The sequence below is a fragment of the Acipenser ruthenus genome, chromosome 5 (assembly GCF_902713425.1).
Source record: "Acipenser ruthenus chromosome 5, fAciRut3.2 maternal haplotype, whole genome shotgun sequence".
NCBI lineage: Eukaryota > Metazoa > Chordata > Actinopteri > Acipenseriformes > Acipenseridae > Acipenser > Acipenser ruthenus.
In genome coordinates, this window is record NC_081193.1 from 53,286,095 (window position 1) to 53,296,228 (window position 10,134).

Below are 10,134 nucleotides of genomic sequence, written 5' to 3' on the forward strand. Positions count from 1 at the left end.
TTTGAATAATCTTAAATGGTTATAATCAATAAATTAGTTCATTTAATTTTTGACCTCTTACTTGCTTTGTTTTTTATTTTTTGTTCTTTTGTTTTGTTTTTTTCGGCTGTACGTTGTTGGAGTAAACGACTAAATTGAAACCTTGCTCGGCTGATAAGTGTTCCAAATGCTCAAAGGAAAAAAAAGGTTGATTAAACCTTCAATATCGCAAGCCTTTTTATACACAGATTTATACACACAGTTTAACAATGGCTACAGCAAAACCTCCGAACATTGACTAATTTCCTGACTTTGTTTCGGAGGTAGACGTTGAAACGGACAAAATGGTCGACATGAATGAGGCACTGCAAACAACTACGACATCACCTCTCTTGACTCCTTGTGAAAGCCCCAAAGCCAAAAGGAACAAAACTGAGGTAAACATTGAGGTTTCTAATGATGTTATACTCACTGCCATCCAATCGCTTTCGAAAAAATTTGACAAACAAGCAATTTGTTTGAATTCGTTCAAAAAACAGATAAGAGAAAACACTCTATCGATTGTAAATATTACCAAAACTGTTGATTTTCATGCGGTGGAAATTAAAGATAACAAAGAGAATGTGAAACAGCTTAAGAGTCAAATGCACTCTCTGCTAAAAGAAAATGCTGAGCTCAAAGCAGCTTGTTTAGAACTCAACCATTATAAGAGATGTTGGTGACTGAGACTAAACGGAATTCCAGAGAAAAGTGGAGAGAGCATCAGAGAGATGGTCATCAATATAATCAATACAAAATAATCCCTTACCCAGCTTCCAGGTTGCAGAATGTGGTCGACTCCGTTCACAGACTCAGTCCAAAAAACAATGGAGACAATCATCCAAGTCAGATTATAATCTAATTTACTTTGAGAATCTTCAGAGATGAGGTGTGGAGAGAATCTAAAGAGGCTATATTTTGCAAGGAGATGGGTATTCATTTTGCTGAAGACTTCCCATACGGAAGAAAAATATATGTTTAATATATTATTTAAAATATATTGAATGACAAAATAATATATTCAAATGTTAAGTGGATAATATATGTAAAAAAATATGAAATACATTTTTAATATATAGAAATTGGCCGGATTTCATATATGTAACAATACAATAACAATATATGAAAAATATGTAGTTTAATTATAGTTTTCATACTTTTATAATATATTAATCACATATGAAACATACATTTAAAATGTATGTATTATATAGTATGAATACATGGTATATTGCATGTTTTCATACTTTTACAATATATTTATAATATATTAACCACATATGAACCATACATTTAAAATGTATTTATTATATAGTATGAATACATGGTATCATGTCAAAAATATATGTTTAATACATGTTATTATATATATACACACATTAATAACATATATAGAAATAAATATTTCAATAAATGTATGATATCATAATTAAAATGTTGTGTTGGTAATGTATTTACTCATATATGGAAAAATGTGAATTTACATATGTAAACGTGTGATGCAGGAAAAGAGTAATACAAATTGATCACTTCACATGCAATAACAGTTTGCAAAGTTTTGTGGACTGCTACAGTAGTACGATAAATAAAATGCACCCATTTTATAAATTTATAAAACTTTATTGAACAGTTATCAGTTTGAGCCCTCATCTGAGCGACTGCAAAATCTTGTTTGCAATCTTGTTATAAACAGAGTTGGAGTTTCACTGAATTACTTAAAAAAAAAAAACATTACTTTCATCCCCTAATATTTCTCGGATATACACATGTACATTATCACTATAGATACAATAACACTACTGTAAATTAACACTATTTCTTACGGCAAGCCGAATCATCATTTAGAGATACCTTCAAATATTTGAATGTATCTCTAACTGGCAGTTTGGCCCTGTAGCTCGCCAAACAGACATATTGAAATATTTGAAGATATCTTAAAATAATTGAAAACCGTAGGAAACCATGGTAAAAGTAAGGTAAATCAATGGTAAAAGTGCAAAAACATTACAATAAAGTCAACAGGGAAAACTTTAATAAGGGATGTTTCATTTGTTTTCGAAATTAAACATCTAAATAAAATACAGGGGCAACCTAAAACAGAACTAGAACTACCGCACAGTTTATGACTTCTAAGCCCAGTACCAGTATCAGTTAGTATCATTAAAGCCTTGTGTATTTTTGTGTGCGTTTCTTTATTCCATACCTAAGTTCAGCTATTTTCCCATTAATTACAGAACCAAGCTGTGATTTGGTGGCAAGTGGAAATTTCATCAGAGTTGCAGCTGAAAAGGAAAAGAAAGTTTTTAAAAAATACATACTTGAGATATAACATTCAAAAGCACTATATGAATCACCATTTTTTGCAAGTTAAAAAAAAAACCAATTGTACACTCTTACTACTGACCAGCTCAGTTTGTTTCGATGTTTGAATGCTAAGAAACCCATTTTTATTTAGAACTAAATGCAATTCTTTAGTGTTTACCTATCCATATTCAATTGTCAACCAGTACAGTAGTGAGTGCAGGACAAAGCCTGTTCATAGCACCATACATTTATTTACAGACGGTCGTGGATTCAATCTCAGGTGGGGGACCCTTCTGTTGTACCTTTGAACAAGGTGCTATACCTAGATTGCTACAGTAATTATAGTATATACATATATATATATTATATATATATATATATATATATATATATATATATATATATATATGGGTAATTGCATGTAAAAATAATGTGATATAATTGTAACAATTGTAAGTTGCCCTGGATAAGGATGTCTGCTAAGAAATACATACATAATAACAAACATATTGAATTCAAAACTATTTTTAAGTGAAAATAGGCTCTATGGAAGAAAAATTATGGACATCTACAAAAAGAAGGTTTAAAAGCATTTAATTAATAACTCTTAAAAACACTCACCGTATATGGCATTCACTTTGTTGGGATCCAAGGCCTCTCTTCTTTCCCCATGTTTCTGTCGTTTGCCACTTCCACCACGTAAATTACTTTTTACTAAAGTTTCAATGTCAAACACAGAGAGCATAGCATTTCTCACAAATGAAGTGTAGGAAGTAGCCTTATTTGTTATTGTCCAAGCCAGCTGGTCTATATACACTCCACTTCCTGGATGAATTTCCACCTGTTTAAAGAAGAAATAAGTTTTATTTTTATAACAAATTAACCAAGAAAAAAACATAAATATGTGGCATTTTCTCAAAACCAGGATTCGGGTAATCCTCTAGCTTGTTCTTGATTCTAGGAAATTGTGTCCTTGCAAATATCATGACTTTATAAGCCTTGATTTAAAATTAATGCTATCTATGGCTCCTTTAAAAGTCTGTGCTTGTCAATAAGGTAAAATACACCACTGAGAATTGACCTTGAAGAGTCTGGTTTTGGGTGAGCATGTATGACCTCTACAGCATCAAGAACCCAGTTACAATAAAGCCGCTTTCACACTGTCACTGACACGGTGTCAAGCGGGTCGGCCGAGAGGTTTCAGACTGCAGTTTATCGACCCGGGTCAGGAGCGGCAACAACGCAATGTGCAGACTAAAAAAAAAAACGTCATTTCGCCTCGCTCGCAAGCTATAAAAAGGATAATGATTCACTGACATATACCACTGCCTGTAATACAACACACTGTTACCTTGTCAAGTTGTCTTCCATTTCCTTGTGATTGAGGAATTGAGGATATGGACACAGTTGATCCTGCAGACGACGCAGCATACCGTGGACTTCCACAAAGACAATTTGCCTCACTGTCAATAGAGTGGTCAGTAGGACCAGAGTTGTCCCTCTTTCCTAGCTCCTCAATTTTGTCCAATATCACAGGGATAGCTGCAATTATACAATATTCGGCTTTATGAAAACCTTTGCAATTCTCTGTTCTACTTCGTCTTTTCTTTTTCAAAATTTGGAAATCGGCAAGCTTTTTTTATACCCCCCCCCCCCCCCCCCCAATTAGAAATCACCAATTGTATGGACTAATCAAGTAAAGGCAGGTTCACAACGCAGTTGATGTTGATACCAAAACCAAAAACTTTTTTTTTTACTGATGTCTAAAATAACTTTGCGGAACTCAATAATACTGTACCATCAACAGCGTCCACTTGTAGCCTTCTGTGACAGATACTGCTTCCTACCTAGGGCCTAATTGCAAATTAAAACCCAGTATTAATGGCAGATTCCCTCAGGCGTAGAAGACTGTAACCTTGTGACAAACAAAAAAAGATACCATCAGCACCAGATTTGTAACTTATGATTAGTGGGTCAAAGTTTTGATTTGATCCTTGCATCAAACCTTAAAATAAATGTAGTATGTTGTTCAGTCTTAAAATTTAACAGAAATGTTAAATAGCAATGTTTACCTGGCACACTTGAGTGTCTTTGGTGTCACTGCTGGAGTCATCAGCATATCTGCTATTTTGAAATTTCTTTCTTTTCAAAGCTGGAGTCTCTTCTGCTCTTGTCATTGCATCATGCATTTGAACAAGTTCCAACTGTCTTTCTTAAAAATGAAACAGAAAGGATCATAATTAATCAATACTCAACAAGTTGTTTTCTTGTATTTCAAAAGTATTACATGTTAAAGTAACTAGGAAGATATTGGTTGTTTAAAATTTAAAAAATAATAATAACTTTACTACATTTATAATTTATGTAGTGTGCTTATTTTTTTCTAATTACTTCCAAATGAGTAATTTATACAGAGAATCTAACAGCAGTCACCTAAAATTCGGGATGCAGTACTACTACTAGGCCATAGCTATTGTTGCTGGCCTTTCTTCACTTCATGTGATACAGTAATTAACTTTTTTTTTCAACCTATGATTAAAATATGTATTTCCATTTTTTACTACTTACAAAGATCGTAATTGCTAATGCATCTCTATATCTCAAAGTTGTGGTAAATATGGTATACTAACCTCCCACTTTCTCCACTTCACAATCGAAAGCTTGCCATCCTTCACGTGGTCGTTTACTCCCTCTTCTCCACTCTGCGACATAATGGCGCTCATCTTCGTCGCCTTCTTCTTCAAAATCCTCTATATTAAATCCTTTAATCCACTCAGTAGGAATTACACTCAATTTACCGTCATCATCGCCATTTACCCACTTTACTAGTGCGAACATGCTTGCTCCGTCTCTCTGTGCACCTTCCCAACTGAAAGTCAGCACGAAACGTGTGATGATTTCACTTCCTGTCGGCCAAAAAATACGACGTCCAGATAAATACAAATAAATCGAATAAAAAAGAAATATGAAAACTCCGATCCCTTTTATGTTTCTAATTAATAATTTGGCTAGATAAATATATATTATTTTGTTTCCTTTAGTGTTTTGAAAGCGAATTTGTCAGACAACGGAACTGAAAGTAGGAGGAGCTGTGTGCGATGTCAAACACAGCAGCCAACGCACATGAGCTTCTGTAGTGTTAACATAATGTCTTTCTCATTGTTGGCTGCTTGTGATTTAAGTAATCCATGCAATGTACTTTTACACAGTTTTTTAGGCTGGCACGTGGGCTGTAAATTATGAGTGATTATAATAAAAACGATATCACCACAGCACAGCGTGGCTACAAACGCTACCTGGCTGACCAAATGGCTGTTCCAGGAAGAACACTTAGACGATGGAAAAGGATAAGGCAAGTAGCTTCACTAGTGTTTAATTTATTAAAGCTGTTCAGTCATAATACGATAGTATATATTCTAAACCTTTATTTTTATTTTATAGGAACAAGGAACAATCAAGTCAAGCAGAAACAACGGTGAGTAAAGTATTTCAACCTAGGCTGTACATAATATAGGCACAGTTAAAACCTGTTAAAATGATAGTAAAACAAGTGAAATAACGAGATCTACTATTTGTTTTGTAGAATAAATAGAAAGCACTACAAATGATTTAGGATTAATTCTGAAGGAAGTAGTTCATTTTCAAACGGCCGTGTTTGGTAGTTGATTGCACATTACTGTGTGGCTTATTCTGTGTATAATATTTTTTGTACTTTGTTAAATGCAATTGATTTACTGTTTATATGTGGGTGTGCGTCTGTAGGGTTCTTTAACACATGACGAGATTCGTACTGTAAGCAACATTGAAGATGATGACAGTCTAGAAACTGATGAAGACGTTGATGTACCAGAATCCAGTAATCTATCAGAAGAACGGGAACCTGAAATAACCCCAAATGAACAGGAGAATGCAGATCTTGAGTCAATTACCACGGTAAAGTGCTAGTAATTTTTGTTATTATGTGCTAATGTAGTATAATGTGTAATGCTATATAAAGTAATATATCTAATAGAAACTTTTTTTAAAATTTAAATTTTACCTTTTTGCTGTTTCTGTTAAAATAAATGTGACCATTTAAAGCTATAAACGTCTGTATACAGGCACAAATGCAGGAATATGTTAATCTAATAGTTGCTCATGAATTGTAATAATTTATCTGTTCAATAATATCATGTTTATTTTAGAGCTTTTACAAAACACTAAATAGAAACAATATAATTGCAGTACATGTATATTTGTAATACTATAAATGTAGATTTAATTATAGCCTTACCAAACGTTTAATTGTTAAAATACATAAATATGTTAATGAAAAAATAGGAATCAATCATGATAGCTTTGAAAATGAGTGTGATGGTGCTATGATATGAGACGAGTATGATGGCATAGTGTAATTTTCCCATTGCTTGGGGAGAGCCACAAACTGTATAGGATGTAAATGTGCATATTTTTCAATTACAGGAACAGGACATTGAGAATCCTGGCAGTGAACCTTTTCATTCTCTTGATGAATCTACACAAGAAAAGTACCTGCAAGAGGTTTGTGTATATTATTGTGTCTTACCCTATAGTACCCACTGCATAGTGTATTTTAAATCAGCATTCTTTTTAGTGGTAATGAAGGACACTTTCCTCTTTCTTCAAAAGAAAAGGATCATAGAAAGTTGGCTAAGGGTAAATTTGTTTTGGGTGTAATGTAGATTTAAAGATGTGGACTTGTATAAAAACACTGTACTGTAATCTCATTATAATAATGTAGCCTTACAGAACTGCACACAAATCCAAGATTGTAATGTGACTTTTTGTATTTCAGTACTGTGGATATAATTATGGGATGAATATGTGCATGATATAAAATACATTTCCTGAAATATATAATAAATAATAACACTTTCCCTGTTTCAGGATGACAAAGTGTATTCGTCTCAACAACAGAATGGCCTGCTGCTCATGGCATTGAAAATGAAGCACAAGCTTACCAAGGAAGCAGTCTCTGACATGCTGGACATTATTAATCTATTGGCTGGTAAAGGCACTGTACCACAATCTTGGTACCACTTAGAAAAACCGTTTGAAGGTTTAAAATATTTTGTAGAAATACATTATGTTTGCAATTTCTGTGAATCTTACTTAGGTAAAGAAACGCACTTACTGTGAGAAAGAATGGATAGAGCAAAGGAGTCTGAAAGAAGGAAACTTTTTCTTTCATTTGCCTTTACATGCACAGATCAAAGCATTTTTAGAGGACCCTGAATTGTCACAAAAGGTAGTAAGAAATAGACATGGCTTCCAGTCACAGACATTCTGTGACATAACATTGTTTATGCCAGCTGGTACACAGATAGTGACCAGGCATCCTGCATTCCTTTTGCTATGAAAATGTTCTTTCAGATCTTACACTGTATAGATAGGAACTCCCGTTCTCTCACCACGGCTAACTTGGTTCGAGGAACTACAGTTCCTTTCGATTTATGAAAAACGCCACAGGTACAATTGTAATAATGTTGTATATAAAAGGCAGTTGTTAAAATTCTTGTTAAATTTTAGCCTCTGCTTATACATGTTTCAAACTACCATGTGTTTTTTCTGTGCAATGTATTTGACCTACAAATGTACAATAAACAGTAAGAAAGTCTAATGTTTTTCATGTTGTTTTTTTAAAGCTATTATTTGCTTTTTTATTTTAATTTTTAAGTGATATGCAGTTAAAATTCTAGCTCTGGCCCACATGCAGTATAGTATGTAGTTTTTAACTGGCTACTAAGGTTTTTGAATTATTACTTTGTAATGTATAATGAAAATCCCATATTGCTTGGAAGATGCCATCACTACATAAGTTATTTTGAAGATGTGATTTACATCAGACTTTAATCGCAAAAGAACTTGACCAAACTCTTTGTTTCAGGGTGAGGTACAGTATTCCACTGAGAATTTTTAGAATTGATGTATTACACAGTACAACATGCATGTTGTTTCTCATACCCAGCATAACCAGTCAGCACAAAAGCATGCATACAAATCAATGTATTTGACCATATATTTTGTAAAAGGTATTTTGTCATATATGATGAATGCGTATGACAAATATATGGACATTAAAGCAATATATTTAAAATATACGAACCAGTACTTCAATATACATTTCCATGTATTATTAATATATGGTTCTTCCGTATGGGTTGTGCAAGTCAGAGAGAGATGCGCGACAAAAACTGTGGCCAATGATTGCTGAAGCAAGGAAGAGATGACAAAGATCTTGTTGTTTATTTTTTGCTTGTCTGCATATACGTTGGTATATGTATGTTTGTATATGAATGAATGTATACGTATGTACTTGGATAGGTTTGTGGTTATTCGTTTCTTAGTACTATTAAGAGTGATTTTTTATTGTGTTACCTTATTGTGTTACCTATTCAGGAATATAGTAAACCAAGTATTATCTTGTTGTAATGTGTTTTTTTTTGTTTTTGTTTTTGTTTTTTTAATTTATGGGCTAACTCATTCTGAATAAGGTTTAATTTACACAATATTGAAATTGTTGATCTTTACTATTGTTAGCTGTTTTATTAATGTTTAATAACTATCTTTCTCTATTATCTCTAAATACCAGGGGCCTTAGAAATAACACTAAGCGCAAAAGCTATTTTTCTCTTTTGTAAGGAACAGAAATCAAACTGCTTTTTTTAACAAGAAACTCATTCAACTGATGCTGAGTTGAAATTTTGGAAATCCCAATGGGGCTACCAAATATGATTTAGTCATGATACTTCTCATTCATCTGGAGCTGCTATATTGTTTAAAAATATATCTGATAACATTGTAAATAATAATGCTGATTGTGAAGGACATTGGGTGGCTATAGTTTTAAAGATGGAGGACAATAATTATATTTTGATTAATATTTACAGGTTCAATAATATAACAGAATAAACAACTACTTTCTACTCTTTGCTCCATAATTAAGGAATGGAAACTGCTTTACTCGACTGATAATGTATTATTAGCTGGTGACTTTAACACAGCTCCTGACAATTGGCTAGACCGTTTCCCAACAAAGCATGAATCACATTACCATAACCCATCCATCCTTGAGTTGTGTAATGAGCTAAGCTTGATAGACATATGGTGCCCTATTCATCCCTATATAAAGCAATATTCTTGGTTTAGTTCTAGCAACAATTCTCAAAAATCTTGTATAGATTATTGTCTGATTAAAATGCGTGTCTAATTGTTATACCACAGCCTCTCCATTATCAGACCACTCCTGCTTTTAGATCATTTTTTAGATCCTCATAGACATAAAAATGCATTTAAATCTTACTGGAAATTTAATTGTAACTTACTTAACTTTTCTGTAATCAAACTAGGGCTCTTATTAGGGAAATACACACAAAGGAAGAATCAATATATTATATAAAAAATGGGAAATGTTGAAATATCAGATCCATAACCTTTCTATTAAATTTGGTAAAAGAAAAAAAAAGAATTAGCTGAATTCAGACATATTAATCAATCCAATATTATTTCAGAAATAAACTTAATCTGCAACAAAAATGAACTTAATAATGAAGTTAGGTCCAAAGTAACAACACTGCAATCACAGTTAGACAAACTATATAAAAAATAAAGCCACATGGGGCTTTTATTCATTCTAAAGCAAAAAGGATTGAAAAGGATGAAAATATATATCTTTTTTAATTTAGAAAAGTAAAGGCAATGTAAAAAAGTCTATAACTACTGTCTTTATTAATAATCAAAAGATAAAAGTTAAATTGCTAGTGAAATTTAGAATTTTTACCAAAATCTATATAA

The 10,134-nt window shown here is 32.7% G+C and overlaps 1 protein-coding gene and 1 long non-coding RNA gene across 2 annotated transcripts; one reads left to right on the forward strand and one right to left on the reverse strand.

Moving 5' to 3' along the window:
* Positions 1–1,470: 1,470 nt before the first annotated feature.
* On the reverse strand, positions 1,471–5,442 carry LOC117972224 (uncharacterized). Its single transcript, XR_004663368.2, has 6 exons — positions 4,953–5,442; positions 4,395–4,534; positions 4,121–4,237; positions 3,674–3,864; positions 2,944–3,163; positions 1,471–2,300 (listed from the first exon to the last, which is right to left on the reverse strand). It is a non-coding gene; the product is annotated as an uncharacterized LOC117972224 (long non-coding RNA).
* LOC131737140 (uncharacterized) lies at positions 5,431–8,419 on the forward strand. Its single transcript, XM_059024322.1, has 5 exons — positions 5,431–5,674; positions 5,764–5,797; positions 6,085–6,255; positions 6,784–6,861; positions 7,228–8,419. The coding sequence occupies exons 1-5, from the start codon at positions 5,562–5,564 to the stop codon at positions 7,477–7,479; spliced, it is 648 nt and encodes a 215-aa protein (XP_058880305.1). The 5' UTR covers positions 5,431–5,561; the 3' UTR covers positions 7,480–8,419.
* Positions 8,420–10,134: the final 1,715 nt, after the last annotated feature.

What these genes read in the sequence shown, in the direction of transcription:
- LOC131737140 (XM_059024322.1), top strand. Translation starts at nt 5,562, where the DNA reads ATGAGTGATTATAATAAAAACGATATCACCACAGCACAGCGTGGCTAC. An exon ending in ATCTTGAGTCAATTACCACG is followed by an intron (nt 6,256 to 6,783) that starts GTAAAGTGCTAG and finishes TTTCAATTACAG; the next exon opens with GAACAGGACATTGAGAATCC. An exon ending in AAGAAAAGTACCTGCAAGAG is followed by an intron (nt 6,862 to 7,227) that starts GTTTGTGTATAT and finishes TCCCTGTTTCAG; the next exon opens with GATGACAAAGTGTATTCGTC.